Source organism: Muntiacus reevesi, chromosome 3 (assembly GCF_963930625.1).
Source record: "Muntiacus reevesi chromosome 3, mMunRee1.1, whole genome shotgun sequence".
Classification (NCBI taxonomy): Eukaryota; Metazoa; Chordata; class Mammalia; order Artiodactyla; family Cervidae; genus Muntiacus; species Muntiacus reevesi.
This window is the reverse complement of record NC_089251.1, coordinates 246,541,180-246,566,778: the sequence shown is the minus strand read 5'-3', so window position 1 is coordinate 246,566,778 and position 25,599 is coordinate 246,541,180. Positions and strand designations below refer to the sequence as shown.

Here is a 25,599-nt window from a genome sequence, read left to right as displayed (position 1 = left end):
AGCAAAGGCATTTATAAAAACAAGCTAATAGCTAAGAGTACTGTTACTATGTAGCTAAATGAGAGTGGTACAGTTGATACAGTGAAAACAGATGTGCTCTATCTTCTTCACAGCTCAAGGAGTAAAGGAGGAAAATGTAGACATAGCCATAACAGGATGAATGAGAGGGATGTCTACAGTGATATGATTTGATCCCAATACAAAGGAACAGATGCTCGGCTCTGAGCAAGGCACAGTGCCAGGTGCTATGAGACAGGCAAGGGTGCTGTCTATATTAGCCAGGTTACTTAACCTCTCTGAGTCTTGATTTCTGATCCATCAAATGGAGGTTATAATCTTGTAATGCAACTGTGCAGAGGAAGAGGGAGTGATGGAAAGCCCCTAAGCAAGTCACCACTCGCAGTGGTAACTATACTTGGTACGGCAATGATGAGCAGGTTGGTGGCAGCATCAGTGACAAAGGCGATGGTTTTTCTTGCCCTCAGAGAGTTCCCACCAGAGATGCTGAATACACAGCATTTACACGCTGGCTGTTCCGCATCCACGCTAAACCTTGGCATGGCTCTTTCCTGCAGACTGTGAATGCAGCCTCTGACCCTTTCTCAACAGTAGTTCTAGGAACCAACAAGTTGAAGTTTTTACAAAACAGGACACGTGTCTGCTATTCTGACTTTACAGCATGGTTGTAAAGCTACAACAGACAGTGAACAGTCAGCCAAGTCTTCCTTTGTGTCAGGCACTCTTCTAGATATATTAAGTCAACTAATCCTCTCGACAACCCTGGGATGGAGGTACGGTCTCGGCCCCACTTTTCAGATGAGAAGACGTGTTCATGTGAAAAGTCAAGTGACAGTCCCTTACAGTAATTCTAGAGTCACAAGGCAGTTTTATTTACATGTTGGATTAGCACATGAGCATTAATTGGTATAAATTCAAAAGAAAAAGAGAAAAACTATGATTGTAGGACCTGAGAATGTTTCACAGAGAAGGAAGAAATGAAAGCTGAAGAATGAGTAGGACCTGCTCAGGCAGAGAAGACAAAGGTATTAGAGGTGAGGGAAAGAATGCAGATGAGGTTACAGAAATGGAAAAGTAGGACAGAAGAACAGTTGGATGGTGGGGTAGAGGTGGTTTCAGGTCAGAAAATTAAAGACAAGGCTGGAAGGTCAGATGAGGACCCAAGTGGAAAAGGTTTGGAATCTGAAGGTGTTTGCCTGAGGTTCACCTCTGTTTGATGTTCCTAAGACTGCCTTGAGTTCATCATGTCCAATGACATTCCTGAGCAGGGCCTGTGCACAGGTGGTTCACCTGAGCCTGGTGAATTAAGGATCTCAAAAGCCTCAACAACAATCTCTCCATCACGAGTTGCACAAGGTGCCTAAAATTCCAAACTGGAGTTAACATACTGATGGCCTGCACCTGACATGATTGGCCAGGTACAACCAAAGTTCCAACAGCATCAGAAACATGTGGGAAGCCCGTTAGAGCACAGATCGCCAGGCCCCAGGCCCCCATGACTCAGTAGGGGCCTGACTCGCCTTTTCATGAAGATGGCGCTGAAGGCGAAGAAGGAAGCCCCTGCTCCTCCTAAAGCTGAAGCCAAGGCAAAGGCTTTGAAGGCCAAGAAAGCAGTGTTGAAAGGTGTCCACAGTCACCAGAAAAAGAAGATCCAGACGTCACCCACCTTCTGGCGGCCCAAAACACTGCAGCTCGGGAGGCAGCCCAAATATCCCCAAAAGAGCGCCCCTAGGAGAAACAAACTTGACCACTATGCCATCATCAAATTCCCCTCACCACCGAGCCAGCCATAAAGAAAATAGAAGACAACAACACCCTGGTATTCATTGTGGATGTCAAGGCCAACAAGCACCAAATTAAACAGTCTGTGAAGACGCTCTATGACATTGACGTGGCTAAGGTCAATACTCTGATCAGGCCTGATGTCCCACTGGCTCCTGACTATGATGCTTTGGATGTTGCCAACAAAATTGGGATCACCTAAACTGAGTTCAGCTGGCTAATTCCAAATATAAAAGTTTTCACTATGTGAAAAAAAAAAAAAGTCCAAGAATTTGCATCTGTAACAAATTTCCAAGTGATGCTTGATGTTACTGGTCCAGGGGCACTTTGAGAACCACTGACCTAAAAGAATAGACCGCAGAATGGGTAAATTCTGATTGGAGACAGAAAAATCCTGGGTGGGTTATCTTAAATAATAACTCACGAAAGGACTTCTGAGTGAAAAGGAAGAGACTAGTTATATGAAGATACTGTAACAGATAAGTAAGGCACTAAGAATTTGGGCATTTGAAAACAGCAACTTAAAATGGTAACTCTGGCATCTTTAAGTCCACCCTCTTGATGTTTAAAAATACCAAGTGGCAATTCTTGAGCACCATTTTGGACAAATTATCACAGAAACGACACCATAACTCAAGGGCAGTTTATCAAGTATCCAAGATGTTTAATTTTTGTTTGTATTGGTCCCACCAATACACTGACATGCTGAGAGGATTTACAAAGAAAGTAAATAGTGTTATTCTTCTTTATTGTGCTCAGGGATGGGGGAAAACAGTAAAACCGCATTCCTACAATTAAGTAAATCCAAATAATTCTTTCCCTAAAAAGTCAGCTGAAATGAATGAAATGAAATGAAAGTCACTCAGTTGTGTCTGACTCTTACAACTCCATGGACTGTAGTCCACCAGGCTCCTCTGTCCATAGAATTCTCCAGGCAAGAATACTGGAGTGGGTTGCCATTTCCTTCTCCAGGGGATCTTCTTGACCCAGGTATCTAACCTGAGTCTCCTGCGTGGCAGACAGATTCTTTACCGACTGAGCTATGAGGGAAGCCCAAAAAGTCAGCTACAGAGCTGCAAAGAAGAGGAAAAAGGGTCTCTCAAGAGTTAATAAGATGGCAACAACATTAGCTAGCCTTCTATGAATCACTAAATGCTGTCATGTTGATAAAAATCTATATAATCAAAGCTCTTATTTTTACTAAATTTCTGAGTTCTGGTCAATTTCTACTGTATTTTCTATCTCACACCAGTATTTCCCCCTTCATATAAAAAGTTATTGAGAGTTCCTGTTCTTATGAGCAGTTTTGATATTTTGATCTTTTCTCTCTACGTATAAATATTTATACTGTGGGAAAGTTTTGAATCTTGAATTTATCTGGCTTTCAATATTTCTACAACAGTAAAGCGGCTTCCCAGGTGGCTAAGTGGTAAAGAATCTGCCTGCCAATGCCAGAGAAGCAGATTCAATCTCTGAGTCGGGAAGATCCCCTGGAGGAGGCAAGAGCAAACTACTCCAGTATTCTCGTGGAGATAATCCCATGGCCAGAGAATACAGTCTATGAGTTTGCAAAGAGTTGGACACAACTCAAGTGACTGAGCATGCACGCACACAGAATAGTCAAGTAGGGAAAAAATTTTTAATAAAGGAAGTGGGGTTTTATAAAAGGCAAGGCAATTGAAGAAAGGGTCTCATATTTCAGCTTTTGAGGATTCTGCTTCCTTTTTATTCTTTTGGGGAAGAATGTTTCCTTCAAATCTTACACTTATATCTGGTTTCCTACTTTGGTTAAATATCAATAGATTACAAATGCTTGCAGGCTTCATCTCTCAGACAGGAAAAAAGTGCCAGGTACAGACTTGTCTGGTTCACGCTGTGAAGATGACGAACCACTAGTGTAGAAGCTGCTCTCCTCTGGGTCGGGGGTTGGAAAGAGGACACTGGGATCCATGGTGCCTTCCTCTGTCCTCTCCACTCCTTGCTTCAACTTCTGCCTAAGCAGTTTGGTTTGATCTCAGCTCATTGGGAATTTACCAAAAAGATACAGTAATGACTTCTTTTCTTATCTTTGGCATATGAGATCATACTATTTTTTCCTATTGAAAGGTTTTTTAACAAAAATAAACTGCACTCTATAAGTAAATCTGCAACTAATAAAAACAAACTAAATTACCACTGAAAATCCTATAGCACTGCTATGAGACAGCAAGGAGAAGTGAACATTAAACATTTAAAAAGCACCTACGGAGACTGGAAAATTTGTGAGTTGTGACGGACTAAAGTGGCTTATAAAAAACTTAATTCACTTGAACATCCTTAGAAAGTGACAAAGGTTGTCAGAACTATCACTTTTTTTTAGTTTTTTTTTTCTGTAAATATAGGGGTTACACTGTGTTTACATTTGTCAAAACATAGTGATATGTGTATTTCAGTGTATGCAAATTTTTTATCTCAAAAGAAAACAAGCCTGCAAACACATAACAACTCTGGTAATAATATACACACTAAAATATTTAAAGCAAACGATTGACACCTGCAACTCATCTTGAAATGCATCAAAATGGACTGACGGGTGGAAGAATACACAGACACACATATGATAAAGCAAGTGTTTACACTAATAACAGATCCTACAGGGTAGACATATAGATGTTCAATTTCACCCTTTTAACTTTTCCTTACGTTTGAAAATTTTCATAATAAAATGTTGGGGGAAAAAAGAAATATGAAATCAGCATAGAAAAACACGAAAAACAAAGGAAAGTATAATAAAAATACCACAGAGACACCAAGAAGACACCTGGATGATAGTATATAAGTTATTTTGTTACTTGCTTTTACCACTTAGCAATATATTGAGTATTTTCTGAGCCTTTTAAGTAGTCTTCCAAATGCAATGGAATTCCACTATACAGATAAAGCATAATTTTCTTCATATTTATGTATAATTGACAAGTAGAACTGTAATATCTTTAAAATATACAACATGATGATTTCAATATACTATATATGTAGCATAATTTAAAAGATAATTTGTTGTAGGACACTTGAATTGTTTCCAATTCTTTATTATTTGAGATAAACAACTTATTAGATCCTTCTTCCTGCATATCTCAAATTATTTCCTTAGGATAAAGTCCTCAAAGTAAAATTTCGGGCTCAAAGGAAGGAAACATTTTAAGATTTTTTTATTTGCTAAACTTTTCTCCAAAACACATACCAATTTACATTTCTAATAGGAGTGTATCACAGCTCATAACTATCCAGATGTATGATATTTAAATTGTAATTAAATGCTGCCATAAATAAAAGTTATCTATGACCATTTGTTCTCCCAAAAGGACAAAGGCTCCTTTTTAAACAGTCTACAATAAGCAAATCTGTTTGCCAAATCTAGGTTTCTGAATATCATACTCCCAAATCAGGTACCCTGAATCAGGGCTTCCTGAAGAAATGGCTGACTCCAGGAATGGAACTAACTGAGCTTGGAGCATATTTTCATGCCAGGGAGTAAGGAAAGGCTAAAAAAATGATGGAGACACATCAGAAGGACATAGGAACCAAATTGAAGGGACTCTTACTTGCTAAATAGGGAACAGTTTAAGCATGAAAGTGAATAACAACAGTAGTGAACTGTAATATTCCGAATTTGAAAAAGAATCCTTAAGTCTACAATGGAACAATAAAAAAAAAAAATGGATCAATAAACAATAAATAAATAAATGAATCAAAAACAAGTGAAGAAAGGAAGGAAGGCTCTCATTTATGCTAGAACCTTTTGCTTTCTACACTGTAACTGTCATAATAATATTTGATTCAAGCAAGAGTCACCAATGGATGCTAAAGACATTGGGTAATATTTGTTGAGGGAAGATATTTACATAATCTCAAAGTATCTACCAATATCTTAATTATTAATTATGAAGAGAAAACAGGTATTTTAACTGGGGAGAAACTGGGTGAGCCTCTCTTAATCAAGGATTCATAATTAATGTCACCAATAATGGGACAAACTGACATAATAGGTCTTCCATTAAGATACGCCAAGGACATATGTCGTTATATAGCATTCCTACCAAAACTATATACCCTTAAACTAGGCGAGAGGGAAGGGAAATCAGATTAACCCCAAATGAGGGATATTCTACAAAAACTTCCCAGTATGCTTCAAAAATGTCAAAGTTTAAAAAACAAAGAAAGGCAGAGAAATTGTTGCAGATTAAAGCAGACTAAATAGATATATCACTAAATGCAGTATGTGATTCTGGATTGGGGAAAAAAAATGCCATAAAAAGCCACTATTGGGACAATAGGAAAAAATCTGAAAATAGACTTGTATAATAGGTACTACTGAATCAATGTTAAATTTCCAATAGTTGCATTATAGTTGTGTTCTTCAGAGAAGCTAAAGTATTTCGAGATAAAGGTACACAGCATCTGCAATTTACCCTTATGTTCACTAGAAAATATGCACGAACACACCTAAATCAATGATATGCAGTGAGAAAGGAAATGCTGCAAAATGTTCCTTAGCTGTGATTCTAGGGGAAGGATATGCTACAGTTCATGGTACCTCCTTGTAGTTTTTCACTACCTGTAAAGGTTTTTAAAAAATGAAGTTTTACAAGATATGGAAGCAACCTAAGTGTCCATCAACAGATGAATGGATAAAGAAGATGTGGTGTATATTATATATACAATGGAACACTACTTAGTCATAGAAAAGAATGAAATTTTTCCATTTGAAACAACATGGATGGACCGAGAGGTACTATGTTTAGTGAAATGAGTTATACAGACAGTCAAATACTACTGCTATCACTTATAGCTGGAATCTAAAAAATAAAACAAATGGATGAATATTTTAAAAAACTAAGTTGTAAAGAACTACAAAAATTTTAAGTAAATGCCATTTTTCTTTTTTTTCTAAATCAGAAAAGTAATATATACTCATTAAACTAGAGGTCTACAAATAAAAGTGAAAATAAACAGCATTCCTCTATATGCCCACATAAGCAGAATTAAAGTTATATATAAACTTTTTCTACCTTTCACAAAACATATAGGTCATTCTTAAAGAGTTCCATGAGTGAGCTACAAATATATTATTAAATGTTCCATTGTTTCTAAAATTCATTCACAAAGATGACCAAGTGACACAGGACTGAATCTATAAATTGGAAAAAATCCAGAGCTTATAACCTTTATCTTATCACTGAGAAAACGTCTAGCCACCAAGCCAACACATAGTTCATAAAGTATAACAAACATTTACATAAGAAATGCATATCTCCTTTCTAATAACCGCCAACCCCTAGTCAAAATTATTTACATCTTGAACACACATTAAGTCGGTAAGTGTGGAGATGCTTTGCAATAACTTAGTGTGCCTCTGTATCACTCACAGTCACTGACTAAACCGAGCCCCAAAGCTGAAACTGAGTTTCTGTTTTTCCTACTTAGAAGTTTATGAGGCGTGCTCCTGTGGTTTACTGTAATCAGCTCCAATTCTGAATGATATGCACTCAAGTTAAATATCTACACAAGAGCAGGATCTGGCAGTTTCCAGTTCCTGCTTTTACTCCTGTGCGTCCCTGTGTCATTTTCCTGGTTCTCTCCCAGACAGTAAAAAATGGTCCTGGGTATGGATGGGTTGAGTGAATGGGCTGCAATTACTGTTTTCCTATCAAAATTTGTTTCACGTCTCAAAGTCTTTCTCATATCTAACAATCACGTAAGAACATGTTTACTGTACTGAAGTCATATGATGCTTAAAAATATTAGCATACTTATATACTTCTTTGAATATAAATTTGATGGAACTGGTTTATTATCTGTTCTTAACTGGTCAAACTAGAGGTTTCAGAATTAAAAACTAGATAATAGGGGGTCCAATCTGGATTTCATCCACCCCTATTGAGGCAACTGTACATATTTCGAAAAGCTCTATTTCCCAACCTACAGAATGGGTACAACAATGCCTGCCTATAAAGGGCTCAAGAGTTCACCAGATTTAAAAAAAAAAGGTAGGCTCAACTCCAGAGTAAGAAATAATTTTATTATTTGGCTACTATTTAAAAATTTGTTGATCAACACATGACTGGGGGAAAACTTTTTCTGCATAGTGCCTTTTGGTTTGGAGCACACATTAGCTTTAAAAGCGATCACTTCCTAATGCTTTCTACAACCTACAGATACCCCAAGGCAGAGGTATCTCAGTTCTTCTGGCTTGGGTTCACAAATCAGAAACATGACTGCTGGTCATACAGTGACAGAGCAGTGCTGGGAGGAAACGACACAAAATGCTTTCTGTTTTGGTCATTTCGGTTTCCTTTCTGAATCAACTGCTGTGGTTCACTGGCAGCAGTTAATGAAAAAAATGAAATCATTCAGGGAGATTAAAGGATATTTATGGAAAAGTTCACTTTGAGGGAGGTGGGAGGGGGGATCGGGACGGGGAATACATGTAAATCCATGGCTGATTCATGTCAGTGTATGACAAAACCACTACAAGTAAAGTAAAGTAATTAGCCTCCAACTAATAAAAATAAATGGGGGAAAAAAATGAAAACAAAACAACAACAAAAAAAGAAAAGTTCACTTTAAAAACGGACTGAAAAGAACAATAATTAGCCAAAACATGACATAAATAGAACTGACCAAAGCAAACTCCTGAGAGTAGCTATTTAAAGCTACTGACACCCTGAGCTCCTGCAAGTCATCTCTGCAGCCAGCTTTACTGTGGGGTTTGGGTACCAAACTGAATGTGCGGACGATGCTGTGTCACTTTCCCAAGATGAAGGGCCTGTGTACGAGTTTTGCACTTGACTAGGACCAGCACCAATTCCAGACTCTGAAAGTCAAAATGTTTTTTTCCAATTTTACAAGTAGGGCAGCTCTCTGTGTAGCACTTTTATTAAACAAAGTCCATCACTCTGCACTTCAAGTAGAGGTGAAATCCAAGAAGCTGGTACTGCTTCTATTTCAGTAGAGAAATAATGCTTTTTGTTTTTCAAAAAGACAAGTCCTGGGGACCACAAATTCACCAGAAAGTTGAAAGGGGATGAAAACTTTACACACTACTCTTTACTGACCCCTCTTGGCTGACCCAGGGCAAAGCCTAAAGTCTGGGAAGACCTGAGCGCTCACCTCCCCAGGACAAGAACTCAGAGAACATTCGGTCTTGCATGCCATGGAAAGAAATCCTCTCAGTTCAGATGACCCCTAGTAAAACTCAGCCCTACAGCACACGCGGCACCGATTGCTATTTATGGGGCTCCCAGAATGGAAATTTGGGAAACAGCCTCATGGATCAGCCCCGAAGGCTCTGCTAGGGCCCTGGCAGCCTGTGACCTCTGACTTGGGTTGAAAAGCTTACATAAGTGCTATCATGACCACTTCTGATGGCAGGAAAAGACCTTACCTCTTTCTCTATCTTGAGTAGCTTCTTCACAGCCACCTCCTTGTCCTGTGATATCCATTTGGCTCGATAGACACTGCCAAAACTCCCTCCACCGCAGTTTTCAAAAAACTGCAAGTCATCAAATTTAATTTGCACAAAGGAGGTACCGAGAGACGACATCTCATAATGACAAAGTATTATACTTCCGCAAAATCTGCAGAGGGAAAGAAAAAAAAAAAAAAGCTGGATTAGAAACATATTAGAATGAAACCTCTGAATTCCACTTTAGCTAATGTATACCAAGTCCTGTGGCGCTTCCACAAAGAGCCTTGATGACTTAGGAGGAAGAAAAGCAGAAGTATAAATAAATCAACATGAAAATACTTACCCTGGTAGCCCGAGCAAAATTCAACAGCAACCTGTCCAGACTTTGAAACACAGCTGTCCCCAGAGAAATGGCTCAGATTTCCCCCCGACAAAGCCTGCAACAGCACTTCCTGCACATCCCCAGCAGCTCTGCCTAAAGGCTACCGTGTAACCAGGTCTCTCTCCCACCCCGAAGACAAACGGGAAGCGTGCTCTCAGCAGGAGGCTTGCACAGCTCTTCTGGCATCTGAGGCATGCCATCACTCTGCGTTGTACTCACTTAACATAAAATATACATAACCTAAGCATCTGAGCATGCTGGCACAGGATGGCCCAAACACTGCAAACAGAACGCACACTTGGGGCTGGGATTCCAAAAGCAAGTGGTCAGCTTTGGGATGAGAGAACTGGCCAAGTGTTTTCCAGAAGTGGCTCCCTGGACTGTGTCCTGTAGCAGAACTTAATTAAAGAGCAGAAAATTTGCCCTTGATTACAATATATTAAGTCATCCAGTGATCTCTGCCAAGAATGTTTAAAAAAAAATATTATGCTTGTTTCCAGAGGAACAGATTACCTCTCACAGAGATTACAGTGATATTTTCTGCAGTCTAAGGAGTTTCACTATTCTCCAGGTAAGGGGTAATTCTTCACACCCTATGCCTAACCACAGATTAGCAGGAAAAACAAAACAAAAACCTACAACCAAGAACACGAAGGTCTAAAATTTTGAACCTGCAAAAAAAGCAGATGGATAAAGAAGTTTTTAGACATGTTCTTCCCAAACTGTAAATCAGAATCTTAAACTGAGGGAGCAAAAAGATGAACCCATAGGTACAGGACATTCTACAAAACAACTCCCCTGGTCTCTTCATAACAGTCAAAGTCATGAAAGATTTTTTTAAAAGGCAGAGAAACTTCTAGTACATGGAGGACTTCAAGAAATATGACTAAATGCAATGCATGATCATTGACTAGATTTTGGATCCCCCAAAAACTGCAGAAGTTATTATGAGGATTTTAGGGAAATTTGAATATTAATTATATATTAGATAACACTATTTTCTGCATGGCAAATAATGGTATTTTGGTTTTGTAGAAGGATGTCCTTGTTCTTGGAAGATATACTGGGTGATGTATCAAAGTATGATATTTCCAATATAATTTAAAATAGTTCAACTCCCCTCACCCTCCAAAAAAAAAGTGAATGGGTATAGAAAGGAATGAGGCAAATGCAGCACAATGTTAAGAACAGGTGACTCGAGGTGACAAGTATGTGGGCGTTTTACTACTTTTCTGTGGAATCTGATTATTTTCAGAAGAAAAAGGAGGAGGGGCAATTTATATCTATTACACATGATAGTACAAATTCGTATCTATTATAGATCTTAATGTGCTGCTGACCAGCCAATCCATTTTAGGAGCATCAGGTCACTGAAGAATGCTGATTTCTTAAGTGAAGTCAAACTTGACTCTACTTTGGGATGAAGGCAAGAGAGAAGACTGTTTATCCTCTGAAGTTTAAAAGATACCTTTAGAATCTACATAAATAAACATAGTATCAAAATACAGTCAGTACATATTTGAGTCAAAAATTTTACCTTACTAACTTTTGCTTCGATTCATATTTTATTAATTAGAGAAACAAAAAGACCCCCCCAAAACACAAAATTTAAGACCATGCCAAAGGTAGGTACATAGAACGTGCAAGTTTGTTTTTATCTGCAAAATGTTTGTTCAACAAAATGCAAAACACTGCTTGTAAGAGTCCCTCGGTGTTATAAACACTATATCTATATTTTTATTATTTTTACTTTTATCAAAAAAATGAAAAATAGAACTCCCCTGTCCTACCCCTCCTCACACCCAATTCTCTCTTCAGGGGGAACTAATTTCAACTCACTTAGGATTTTATTCTGATATTTATATTTCATATGATATTTTTATATCTATTAGTATATTTCTAAAAGTGTGTTTATATAGCTAGTTCCTGGTTATTCCATTTTAGTTATTACCAATTCACTTCTCCCTGTGGAAGAAAAAGATTTAGTTCTCATCCCCCATCCTTTATCTCCTTACATCAAACATGTCCCACAGGCCCTATCTTCCCAGCATCCAGCTCTACTGTAACATTCAGTTAAGTCAATATTCACTGTTTACAGCAGTCTGGCAAGGTAAACATTATTCCCGAGAGTGCTGAGCAGGACTCAATGACTTTTCCTTTCTTGGATAATTTTTCTTTTCTCCCCAAGTTATTAGTTGTTCGATTTGGTTTTTGCTGTTTGTTTAGTCACTGGTAAAGAATCCACCTGCAGTGCGGGTGACCTGGGTTCAATCCCTGGGTTGGGAAGATGCCCTGGAGAAGAGAAAGGCCACCCACTCCAGTATTCTGGCCTGGAGAATTCCATGGACTGTATAGTACATGGGGTCACAAAGAGTCAGACACGACTGAGCGACTTTCACTTCACTTAGCTTTGTATACATCTAAAACGTATTCACCTCATCAAACTCTCTGAACTGCAAAACTCCTCTCAGTAAAGTAAAAACATCAGGTAACGGGGGAGGAGGGTCTCTTTTTCTCTAGGAGACACCTCTCCTATACCCTTCACCTTGAGCAGTCTGGCTGAAGTGGTGGCTTTCCAGGTCTGATTGCACTGGCTTGTCCATCATCCTCAGCATCCTTCACCTTCTCCTCTGTGGGAACTCCTGGTTTCCCTTTCTTGGTTCAGTCTCCTACTTTAACAGAGCACATCTCCCATTAGCTACCTGAGCAGAGTGCCCAGGACGCAATTTTGAGGGAGAATTTGTATGTCTTCAAATGTCTTGATTGGTAGTATGCAATTTCAGGTAGGAAATTATTTCCTGATAATTTCAAAAGTATTACCTCATACTCATCTAGTTTCTAATGTGTCTGTAGAGCAAGTCTGAAGTTACTCTGGTTCCCAATTCTGCTTGCATTATTCTTTCCTTTCTGAAATCACTTAGGATCTGGCATTCATCTCCAGAATCCTGAAATTTATAGGATATGCTTAGAAGCGAGTCTTTTTCATTCATTGGTGGCATATTCAGTATACTCTCCATCTGTGACTCATGTCTTTTAATTCTGGAAAATTTCCTTGTGATCGTCCTTCACCACTTATAGCCATTCTTACTTCTTATTTCCTCCTCCAGCCCCCTAGACACACAGGAGGACAGATTTGCAGTTCCCAGAGCATGCTTTCCCATCTTCACACCTCTGCCCAGGCTAGGGTCTCTGTTTTGAATGCCTTTCCCTGCCCAGTGATGTCTCTGACCATCTCCTCTGAGCCTCATGAACACAGTTAATTCTCCTTTTTCCATGCCACAGCCCCTTTCTTTATCCTTTCATCTTTCCCACTTACTTCCCACCAGACTATAAACTCTTTAAAAGCGAAACACATTTCTATTTTCATCTGAATCTTCAGTAGCCACTATGCAGCCAGCACATCACACCTATTCCATTCAAAAATATGTGTTGAATGAATGAATCAAAAACCAAACAAATAATTTCTGGTTATTCCTGTTACACCATTTGCAGCTGGAAAGATTACAATCAGATTAGGTAAAATCTGAGAATTGTAGTTTTTATAAGTGCCCTCCAAAGGATTCTGAAGCAAATCCTGATCTGGAAACAGCTGCCTAGGCTTTTTGGTAGACTAAGAAGACTATATTTGGGATCTCTAGGGTTAGGTGTCTCTGAGACTGGAGGAAGAGAAGGGTGGGGAGAGGAGGAGGAAGCAGGAGGAGGAAGGTGGAGGAGGAGGGAGGAAATCCTTCCAGAACAAAGAGATCTGAACCAGGATGAGACCGATATAAATAAATCCAAATCCTCTGGTACAGAGCAAGTCCAGGGTAAACTGAGGCAGGATCAGTCCCATTTGAAATTGACCCAGAGGTACCAGAGAGAGGCAGACCTCTGAGAAGCATAGTTCTCAGGATCTTCACTCTGAGATGAGGCAACCAGTCAGCTCTTCCCAGAATCACTGTTACTCACTTTGTGATACATCCTGCCTTTTGGAAACTGACTGTGTATGAATGGAACTATATAATTACTTGAGTGTTTTATTGAGACCATAAAAAATTAAGTACCATCTGATTACCGAAGAGACTAACAATTCTGGGGTGTATGAACACAGGTTTTCACTCCAGTAAGCTTGACAAAGCGTCATGGACTTAGCTGAAGAACCTAACTGAGATTCCCACTGCCATCTACGTGACTGTCTGACCACATATTTACTTTTCCCTTTGAGCTTTCCCTCCTTGAAAATCATTATTCTAAGAGGATCAATTTATAATCAGAGAAAGGATAATCCGAGTTGCAGATTAATTATACTTAGAGCATCTTGGGGAAGATTGTTACCTGATCAAATTATGTTCTAAAGTTTTAGGTGTATTCTCCAGTGAAGACACTAGAATTTAATAAAAGCCATCCATATAAACGTATTTACATAGCACACCCAATCAAATGATGCTGTCATTCTACAATGTTAAAACAATTGCTTTTACACAAGAAAGACAACTTTCCTCCATGCAATAATTCCCAGTCCTAATTCTGTAGCATCCTAACATTGGTTTCATAAACTCTCAAAGCTGTTTTAAATGCTAATGATAAGTATCTACCACAGAGCACTGAAGAGTAAGTTAGAACAGGGATATGACAAAAATGAAAGCATAAGAGAGTGTCACAACTCTGAAAATATTGAAAATCACTAACTCAGTGGTTGAATCAAATCACTGGAGTCCTCAAGCAGTAAGACTTTAGTAACTACTTCAGCAGCAGTTAACTACTACTTTAGTAGTGGTAACATTTTTTTAATGTTTAAAAATTTCTCTAGGGAAATCCCTGGTCATCCAGTGGTTAGGACTCTGCACTTTCACTGCCTGAAGCCCAGGTTCAATCCCTGGCTAGGGAACTAAGATCCTGCAAGCCACAGGGTACAACCAAAAATTTTTTTGTTTTCCTTAAATTAAAATATATTTTTAAACTATTAATTGCTGAAAGCATAAACAGTACCATCAGCTTATTATCAAAAATGGAACTATGGGAAGAAAACCTTCAAAAGGAAAGTTATTTTTACTTTTCAAAGTTTTTAGCCTTCCAGTCAAAAAAAAAAAAAATGGACTTTTGTCCTGGATTTTTGAAAAAGAGGAAAAAAAGAAACTCATAAAGTTTAGAATTAAATAGATGTGAGTTAGAATTCTGCCTCTAGGGAATCCCCTGGCAGTCCAATGGTTAGGACTCTGCATTTCCACTGCAGAGGGCACGGATTCAGGGAACTAAGATCCCACAAACTGCCCAGCACAGCCAAAAAAAAAGATAAAAACTCTGCCTCTACCTCTCAGTAACCATGAATCAATCACTTTTCTCAAGACCATGGTATTTCCAGACCCAATAAATGAAATATCCATTCTGTTATCAAACGTCTAAAAACTGATGGTCCAAAAGTTACATGTTTGCACAGTATTATTTGACTTCTTAAGCCTTATTTCCAAGTAACAGGTATTTGAACACAACATAGCTTTGATCAAAAAGAAAGACCCAGGTAGCTCTAGTAGCAAACCTGCACTGACCAGCTGTTAGGCCTTGGGCAGGACACTGAGCCTCTCTGAGCGGTTTTCTCCCTGGCAGTAATACCCTTTCCATGTAGTTGTTGCAAAGTGGGAGACACTGTGAAAGGCCTTGCCCAAGGCCCTGCACACAGTACATGATACTCAATAAATGGAAACTGTGGTTACCTAATTATTTTAAGAAAGCTTGATATCATATTTAACCATCTACTTTTTCAGCCCTTGTAGTTAGGATTGCTTTCCTCAATAGTTTTCCTCTCCTTGTTTTCATAATTGTTCTATATTATATCTCCATTAGTTTTGCAGAGCAAAAATAGATTACTGTATCATTGATTCTTTGTGTATGTTTTATATTTTTTTCTCAATCCTCTCTTTGCAATCGCATGGACTGCAGCATGCCAGGTCTCCCTGTCCATCACCAACTCCCAGAGTTTACTCAAACTCATATCCATTGAGTCGGTGATGCCATCCAACCATCTCATCCTCTGTCATCCCCTTCTCCTCCTGCCCTCAGTCTTTCCCCGCATCAGGGTCTTTTCAAATGAGTCAGTTCTTCACATCAGGTGGCCAAAGTATTGGAGTTTCAGCTTCAGTATCAGTCCTTCCAATGAATATTCAGGACTGATTTCCTTTAGGATAGACTGGTTAATTTTAAAAAATTAAATCTACTTATAAAAGACTTAATTTTATTAGAAAATAGACTCTTGGACTTTTTCTGGATTTTTTTATCTTTTAGGTTTATACAGGCCTATTATTTCTCAATTCAGATCCTTTCTCTATCCCTTACTTATACTACTCTATTTCCTCTCTTCACAAAAGTAAAGTTAAAAGTTTATTTTCTGATACAATATAGAAAAAAAATTCATTTGTTTTGTTATGACCTGAATATGACAAAAAAAATCAAACCCCAATCCTCAACAAATTCCTTTGCCAAGCTTGCTGCCCTAGTATTTATTTATGCTAGCATTATTTCAGCCTCCTTAATGAAGATTAGTGAATAAACTAATAAAAATGTGCTTTATCATATCATGTGTATAAAATCAATACCACTTGGATTACAGTTCTGTAATTCTTTTTTTTTTTTTTTTGCAAGTCTTTTTCAAAAAGGAGGAAAGCTCTGGGTTTGATATATTTGTTTATAACATCAAGATCAAAGATGCAGAGATTCTGTTCCAGAACAGGACTGCTATTCTGCTATGACAGATAAGCTATGTAAGACTAGCTAGAGACGAGGTTAGTTCTACTCAGAACTAACCGTACTGTGTCTGCCCAAGCTGTTGCCTTCCTTCCTCCAAGGCTGCTACTAGAAAGCAGACTGTCTTGTCTAGAATAGGCTGCACAGCACCATGGAGAGGATCTGGGTATCTAAGAGAAGCCAGCTTTAAAAGTCTAAAACCTAGAACAGCTATTGTTCCACTTCTTTTCCCCTCTCTCCTTTATCACATAAATAACATAAATCTCATAAATAACATAAACATAAATAAAAGATCATGGCATCCGGTCCCATCACTTCATGGCAAATAGATGGAGAAACAGTGGAAACGGTGGCAGACTTTATTTTTGGGGGCTCCAAAATCACTGCAGATGGTGAATGCAGTCATGAAATTAAAAGATGTTTGCTCCTTGGAAGGAAAGTTAAGACCAACCTAGACAACATATTTAAAAGCAGAGACATTACTTTGCCAACAAAGGTCCATCTAGTCAAGGCTATGGTTTTTCCAGTAGTCACGTATGGATGTGAGAGTTGGACTATAAAGAAAGCTGAGCACCAAAGAATTGATGCTTTTGAACTGTGGTGTTGGAGAAGATTCTTGAGAGTCCCTTGAACTGCAAGGAGATCCAACCAGTCCATCCTAAAGGAGATCAGTCCTGGGTGTTCATTGGAAGGACTGATGTTGAAGCTGAAACTCCAATACTTTGGCCATCTGATGCGAAGAGCTGACTCATTTGAAAAGGCCGTGATGCTGGCAAAGATTGAAGGCAGGAGGAGAAGGGGACGACAGAGGATGAGATGGTTGGATGGCATCACTGATTCAATGGACATGAGTTTGAATAAACTCCGGGAGCTGGTGCTGGACAGGGAGGCCTGGCGTGCTGCGATTCATGGGGTTGCAAAGAGTCAGACACGACTGAGCAACTGAAATGAACATAAATCTCTACTTGAGCCACAGGGTAAATACTTCAGTTAATAAAGAGAGACTTCTATGACATACTTTCTTGCCAGAAATGTTGTTACTAGAAGCAAAATACATGAGGAACAGAAATGTAGGGAGAAGGGGTACTGATGCCCAAAAATGCCCTGTGGAAATGTGTCCCTGCTCAAACGGAAGCCTAGCTAGGAGACTCCTGGTAGGTACAACCCAGGACATGGATCAGTGCAGGTGTTTCTCATGTCAAACAACTACAAGTTTTGAGCATTGAGTGATTGGAGGCCTGAGGAAGAGAACGAGGTCAGAGTCTGACTACAGCAAAAAAGCGTGGAGTGGGCATATTTCTATGGGTTGGCTAGAAGAGGAATTCACAGGTGTTGGGGGTGCGGGTTGGGGTGGAGGAGAAAGCAGTTGCTAATAAGTAAGAAAGATTTACTCGGTCAATAAGCCCACCCACTCAAGATCCTGCTTCTACTCAGCTCTTATTTCTATTCTTATTTCTACTTTTGTCAAATAGAAAGTATCTCACCTTCCTAAGTGTAAGTAAGTGTAGTCGCTCAGTCGTGTCCGACTCTTTGCGACCCTGTGGACTATAGTCCACCAGGCTCCTCTATCCATGGGATTCTCCAGGCAAGAACACTGGAGTGGGGTGCTATTAATTTTGGACAAACCTAGAATAAAGGTTCCCGAAGAAGGGGAAGTATGAGTGTTAAAACTTGGTAACCTTGAAGTAACAAGAAAGCAAACAAAACCCGGGGCATGAACATTAGCTAAGACCAAAGGAAGACTCTACAGTATGTATCACAGGGCCAGAGGCCGCGCTACCTGTAGAGCAGTTACAGGTGGAATGCAGGGTTATCAGAGCTGCCTAACAAGAAAATATGCCACCCTGTTAGGTAGTGAGCTCCTTATCACTGAGCGTGTTCAAGGGGAGTGGGGGAGGAGACCAGGAGAGGAATGCAGAGTTTCGTAAAGATTCACTCCAACCCTGTGAGGATGCCATGACTAACCGACCTCTCCCTTTCCTTCTGAGGGATACAGTCATGAACCTGACACACACAGAGCCCTCCCTTGTGGAGGAGCCCGGTGTCAATGTCAATGGTGGGAATAATGGAGATCACTGTCCTCCTAAATTTCCCCTCCTCAACTGGCTGAGAAGGTGAAACTGTACTTCACATTTCTATCCCACAACTATCTCCCCCTCTTCTTGACTTCCAAAGCAAAGAGCTTTTCTGACCTTGAAAGCCCCAGTGTGACCACAGAAAATAAAAACTCTTTGGGTGATGATCTACACTATTCTTTTCTCAGCATAATGGAACTGCATTACCCCATGCATCGGGCTGGGCTGTGAAGCTCAATGGTGTAGTACCATTTACCAGAACCCGGTCCAAGCTCCTCAAACATGGGTGCTCCCTCAGGGGGAGTACCCAGCTCTGTGAAGAAGGTATATGAACAAACACACATCTTACAGCACTGATTTTCCTTTAAGATTTGGGGGAAGAAAGATGCTTGGCATTTGTTTGTAGTGGTTTGTTCAATAAGTCAAACAGTACAGAAAAGAAAGCCAAGGTCACCTGAATTTTTAAGATTAAATGCAGGATCTGAGAGAAAGTGCTTGCTTACACCGGAAATATTTATGGTTATACCTACAGATCCCTGAAGGAATGCATTCTTTTCCCCTAAATAGGACATTTTGGTAGAAAAGTTCAATCAGTAAAGATTTACTCCATGATCTTCAGGCAGCAACTCTTGCCTTCTCTTTTTGATTTTCTTCTTTGGAGGTCCAGAGATGAGTCCATAAAGAATGTTGGTCCCTGAAGGTAATCTGTGCTCAAAATTAGCTGTAAGAATAGTTTCAATATTGGTCTTCTAGGTCATAATCAACCACTATTCCTATAGCTCTGAAATTCTTCAAATTCAAATGTACTAATTTTCAGATTTTCCTCCCCCTCCCCAAGAATTTTACAAAGCCGTGTATAAATCGTGTATAAACCCAGAGGTATGCACAAAATTGCTTTAGAAATCCTTATATGCAAAGCAGGAAAGTAGCTATGAAAATCTGCTAGCCCTCCGTGTACACATAAGTATAATCTGGAAACAGGGCAGGCTACCAAGGGCAAGCCTTAGCTGGGAACAGGTGAGACAGGCAGCTTTCTCTCACTAACTCGGGAATGTGGAAAACCCCTTCTCCACCACTCAGTGATGGTGGCTGAAGTTTCCGGCGCTGGCTGAAGCATTTCCATGGCTGTCTCATATCCTTCTGCTTAGGAAGCAGGGATTACTGTCCCCAATTTGCATGTGAGGAAACTGAGGATCAAGCATGTAAAAGTTGCCTAACTTAAAAGTGACACAACTGAGATTCATATTCAGGTCTTAATTCAAAGTCACAACATTTTTTCCACCATATTTTCCCCATGCTATCATTCTGCCTTCTTCTAACTTGTCTTTTTTTCCCCTCCCTTTAAACAAACCTTTTTCTTATTCTAGTAATTATTAGATTGCTTACCATTTACCTAAAGTTCAACATGAGGCTTTCATTTCCCAGAACCCATTGTGACGCTGGGATTAGGATGTCAAATGCCTGGCTTCTTTGTTCTCACAGCATCTTCTACTGTGTTGGGCTAACTGCTATTAGGGCATAATCGATGGTTCAGCTGTCCAGAGGAGGGTCTGACACAAAAGCACCCACATATCAGTCAGACCAATCTAAGCTCGAGCATTTATAGCTCTCTTTCCTTCCCAGGTACAGTTTCCTGGTCACAGCTGGAACTCTGCTTATTTGTGTGTAGTGGGACAAGGTTAATAGCCACACAAGAAGTAGCCTAAATGATCCCTGCAGTACACCAAAAGGTGCCTGAGCTGTTTCTATTGCATTCAGATAGACAGGACATCCTCTCCCTGTCAATCTGTCCTGGATCAAATAAAATGGGAAGCAAATGATGCAAATTAATTTTGACTTCCAACATCTCTGGATACAGATATAAGGCTATCTTATTCCAAGAAGGATTATATCACCACAAACACTCTTCTCTGGTTTTTTTAAAAAAAATCACTGATTCTCTTTCTTTTCTCTGAATCTAACAATTTCTAAAATCAACTATCCACTTTTCTCTTTCACCCCACACTAATAGTTTCACTCCATGTCTGACCCCTTTTCATGAAACATCACCGTAATTTCTCCAGTGTTTTCTCTGATGACTAGATTATTCACTCCACGCCCCTCTTAACTCCTGTTTATAATTTTGAAGCCCTATCAAAGTCAGTTTCACTGCTCTTTCCAGATAGGCACTCAGCCAATATATTGCCAATAACACTCACTCTTGTGCTAACTTAAAATACACAGTGTAGCCTGCCAAGTATCCTTATTTGGCAAGAAGGTCCCTTAGTTCCCAAGATCTTTGACCATCCATTTTTAGATCCAAATCCTCAGTGCTTAATATTTGGATATTTCTCTCTCTCTTTTTAATTTGTCCTTATGTGTTCCCTGAAAGAATAAGGAAAAGAGATCAATCATCTGTTTGCTTTCCTAGACAAGAAAAAAATGTCCTTGCCATTATGGTCATTTACTCTGGAATTATTACCACTAAAACTTTTGATATAAACAAAAATATTTTCCAGTTTAAAAAAACTCCCAAAATAATCCCCAGAAAGTTATAATAAAAATTAAATTGTGAAAGATTAAACAGTACACATTGCTCTAAAAGACCATGTTTCTTTATCTTAATTCCCTCTTTCCAAACAAACTAAATTCGCATTCATTTACAATCTCCCAAATCTCTCACTATTGTAGAGGAACAGAAAACAAAGGCTCCACAAAGGACTAAAACTATAATTAAAATGAAGCCATTCTATATTTTTTGAAAGTCAAAAAACGACATGATATTTCATTGTGGAGATGGGCCTACTACAAAGAAGACATTAACTGTCTTGGATCACTTGTTTACATTTTGTCTAAATGTGTCTGTCGGTTTGATTCCACGGAATCCTAGCTGTTCATTTCAACGGAGGTCAGGAGAGCAACGTTTCTCATGAAACAGCTTTAAGGTTAAAATATGAATATACTCGAACAACCACCTTAGCTCAAAAATCATCGAATTAATTCTGTAAGTCGATTCTAATTCACTATCATTCATGAGAAGCTGCTTATTGTAATATCACTGGAATAGGACACTAAATGGTGTTGTTTTCATTATTAAAGAAAGTAACAAAAATAGTAATTAAGTTTCCCCATAAACAGAGCTTGTGCAAGACCCAGAGGCGCATCAGAAACGAACATTTTCAGCACTCTAACAACGACTGCCCATTCAGTAAGCAACTCGATGTCCTCTGGTCAGTTTTCTATTAAAGTTTGTCTGCAAGCTGTCAGGAGCCAACGCGGCTTGGCGGCCGCCTCAGCCTTTACCTCCAGGCCTGGTGCACTTCCCCGAGCCCAGGAATCCGGGACGCCAGCGGGTCGGCAAAGGGGCCACCCTGGCGCCCGCGGAAGGCCCGGGGGCCCCTCGAGGTGCGGGAGGGCGCGGGCTCCCCTTTCACGGCGCAGGGCTGGCGCGGTCGCCCTTGGCGGGAGGCGAGCTCCTGGGCCGGCCGGCAGGAAAGCAAAAGTTAGTGGGCCCTCCTCGCCCGCGAGCACCTCTGCCGGGAAGCGGCCTGCACCCTGCGCTGATTTGGGAGACTCGCGCCTCGCCTCGCGAGAGACGCCCGGGTCACCCCCGGCGAGGCCGGCGCTCCGGCGTCCGGGGAGGGAAAGCGGCGACCCGGAGGCGCCGCACGCCTGGCCGAGACGGCCGGAGACGCCCCCGCTGCGCCCCACTCTTCCGGGCGCCAACTTCTGCATCGGATACGCGCGAACTTCCCGAGTCGCTCCCGGCCGCGCAAGGCCGCGGGAGCCCGGCATCGGGCGGGGGTGCCTGCCGTGGGGGCCCGGACCGCGGCAGGACCTGGGCCCGGGACGCCGGGACGAGTCGCGATCGCGATGGGCCTGCCCCCCTCCCTCTCCCCCGCGGCCTCCGGCCTGGCCCCTTACCTGGCTCCCAGGCCGGGCGCGAGCAAGAGCCGGGGGCGCCGAGGCCCCGCGCGCGGCGAGGGCAGGGACGGCTACCGGAGTTCGAGGGGACGGCTGCCGGCGGCGCAGCTCCCACGCTTCCGCCCGAGTCAGGAGTTGAACATTCCGCCTCTCCGCCCCGCGCCAATGAGGAAGACAGTCACGGCAACAGCACCACCTACCTCCGAGCGCGGAACCGCGGGGCCTCCCTGCAGGCGTCCCGCACGCCCGCCCGGCTGGCCGCAGCGCAGACGCGCCAGACTGCCAGGCGGGGGAGGGCGCTCCGGCTCCCGGGCTGCACCCCTAGGGCACCTTGCGCCCCGCGCCCCGGAACCCTGCCAGGCCGCCGCCGGCTTCACACGGCACCCCATACTGGGGGGCGCGGGGAGAGGGGGTATGTCTCTGCGCCTTTTTGTGCCTTCACATCTTTGCCCTCAACCCATCCTTATCCATAAACGTTTACTATGAAAAAAGCGCTGGGATACAAAGACAAGGGAGGTTGCTTCGTGCCGGACAGAAGTTAATTATCTACTTGGGAAGAGGACCGACGTGTCCAGATAGTTCTAGGGAGATAGGGCTGAAAGCTGCTTCAGAGCAATGATCAGTAGATACCTGCGTAATTTTGAGGAGGGGTCCCGGTCTGTTCCCCTGGTTGCTGACATAAGCGAAGCCGATTTCAGATGAAACTAGAAGGCATTCCAGGGGTGAGCAAAGGGTGGAAACCAGTACCGGGGAGACAAGTTACGATCAGTGAGGAGGACGGTTCCATGAAGCAAACAAACAGGAGACGAGGTTCCAAAGATGTGGGCAGCACGATCCAGGGCTCACTGAGTTTGAATCTTATCATCTATGGACACAGGGGGACTGTGGAAAGTTAGACTCAAAGGAATGAAATAGCTTTTGTGTTGTTTTTTTTTTTTGTTTGTTTGTTTTGTTTTGTTTTTAATGGTGCTTTCGAGAGAGAGCAGTCCGCAGTGGATGCAGGATGGGTTGCTAGGGCAAAACCGGGAAGCAGCATATGGTGACCACATGGTTATGCGCTTATCAGGACTTGGCGAATACAAAGTAGAATTAGGAAAGAAGAAATGGACTTGAGAGACATGTTTCAGGAAGAAGCCACAGGAACTGGTGATCCACTAGAAGTGAAAAGAAAGACGAAAATGTCAGAGATGATGCCAAGATTTCAGACCTGGGTGACTGGAAGAATGATGGTGTCATTGACAAAAATAGAGATAAGCAGACTAGGAGCTGGCTTTCTGTTGAGTTTGAGGTCATGGGAGGGAAAACCGGTAGAGATGCCACAGTTGAGATGTGAAACCGATTCAGAAAAGTGGTCAGGAGGGAAATATAAAATTTTGAAACCATTCATATAGTTAAAAATATCAAAGTGGAGAAATGAGTGGGAAAAAGCCCACTTTCTAGTCTGTGATTCAGATTAATTATTTGAATTTTCCCTTTGATTAAAAACTGGAAATTTTAGCATTGATAGATCCTATTTGGAGAACTGAAAATTAGGATTAGTGAAAACTGTCATGCTAAAAATGAAAAATAAAACTCTGGTATAGGTAATCAAAGAATTCCATAAACCACCTAACCATTCAAGGGGAAACTAAGGCTCTTTAGCACAGACCTAGGTATAGAGTGACTCCAGTTATTTTACCCCACCTTCAAAGGCACTAGATTGTAATGGAAAGGACACTAGGATGGGAACAGAGAACCTGACTTCTGGTTTTAGGCCTGCCAATTATCAGCTGGGGTATTTTGCTAGACAGGCCTCAGTTTTCTTCTCTGCAAAACAATATCACCCATCAAATGTTAGCTGAAGTTTCCAGCTTTAAATTTCTGAATAATACTGCTTTAAATTTGGAGCATATGTCACAATATTTTTAGCCACCATCCCCTTCCTTTTCACCTATTCTTTTCTTCATTTTATTTTTCCTCAGATAATTAGGCTAAGAGAATAGCCAGCAGGAACGGTGAATACTAAAAGGGAGTCTCATAGATATGCTGAAAGGATAACCCTGTAGGCATTCTCTTTTCTTCCCAACTAGGTTGCAAGGTCCTTGAAGTCATAGATTCTATTGTATCTGTTTATAGCTGAAAGAAATATATAATTGTGTAATAAACTGATTTTTCAAGTCTGATTTTCTTGGGTCAACTTGCCTGTTTTCTTATGGCTATACTGAGCTCTTTAGGTCCCAAACTTAATCAGTATACTCTAGTGTTTATTCCTATGGTCAATTTTTATTCTCAAGGTCAACTCTGCTTTTTCAGACTTGCAAATCTTTTTGAAAGCATGTTGGTTAATTCTCACCAGACAGAGTATAAGTTTACAAATGTAAATAGCAATAACAAAAGAGAGCTAGTTAAACCTCTCTTATCAAGCTTTCCTATTCCTTTATTTCACATGTCTCTGTACTAAAAATAGATGTACTTTCAGCAGTGGGGTGAGTTAGAAGTCCTTAGCACCCTCTTATATCCAAGAATACCCTCCAAAATAAATATGCAATGTCAGTAAAAAAAAATCAGTATTTGCTATGCAAATATAGCTTAAAAGTCTCCTAGCCCCTTATTCAATCAGATTGTCACTAAGTTCCTCTAAAATAGAAATTCTGGAGCTGCTATCAGTGGATCAGAGAAGTGCAGGCAGACCTTTCATTAAGAATGGAAGGAAAGGCAACTTGAAAGGAAGAAAGCATTCTGAGTATTCTTCACTCTTCTTGTAGTGATAAGAGCTGTCATGCTTGTACATTGGAACATTTTTTCTAGCCATCTCAGGTCTCCGTCTTAGATTGTGACTGATTTGTGTTTGAATCATAACTAAGAATTGACCAACTTTTACACAAAAGTTGATGCTTTACCTCCTGCGCAATTTTCAATCCTTAGGGGAAAAGGCATGCAATCAAACATCTTTTAAGATAAGTAGCCTTTACCTTAAACTCACAGATGAACCCCAGGTCGTTTTTTGAGCTTAGATTTCACATCAAATTTGAGGACTAAAGGACTCACAAGAGTATTTCGGGTACCAAATTTGCTTAGGTTTTCCAGGACATGAAAGGAGCGGTAGGTCAAGAATAGAAATTGGAGACTTTTACAAAATTAATTCAACAAGCATTTACTGAAAGGCAGGCACTGTGCTGAGCTTTTTGATTGTAGCAGTGACCGAAATAATGTCCCTACTTTCACAGTTTTCAGAGTGCCATGTAAAAGCCAGTAAAGATACAAGCAGTGTGCTAAGTGGGCAGATATGCGGACCT

General features: G+C 40.7%; 1 protein-coding gene and 1 pseudogene across 4 annotated transcripts in view; one reads left to right on the top strand and one right to left on the bottom strand.

Moving 5' to 3' along the window:
- MAP3K20 (mitogen-activated protein kinase kinase kinase 20) overlaps positions 1 to 22,522 on the bottom strand; it is a 171,022-nt gene extending 148,500 nt beyond the window's left edge. Inside the window, exons 1-2 of one of the 4 annotated variants that reach the window (XM_065931774.1) lie at positions 22,325 to 22,522; positions 9,224 to 9,416 (exon numbers count right to left, since the gene is read on the bottom strand). In XM_065931774.1, the coding sequence (XP_065787846.1) occupies positions 9,224 to 9,382 (159 nt within the window). In that variant the 5' untranslated portion in view covers positions 9,383 to 9,416; positions 22,325 to 22,522. Of the gene's footprint in view, positions 1 to 9,223; positions 9,417 to 9,590; positions 9,674 to 21,703; positions 21,822 to 22,324 lie in introns of those variants that run through there. The other 3 variants (XM_065931777.1, XM_065931775.1, XM_065931776.1) reach the window with 3 other exon arrangements.
- On the top strand, positions 1,545 to 2,002 carry LOC136162948 (large ribosomal subunit protein uL23 pseudogene; annotated as a pseudogene).
- Positions 22,523 to 25,599: the final 3,077 nt, after the last annotated feature.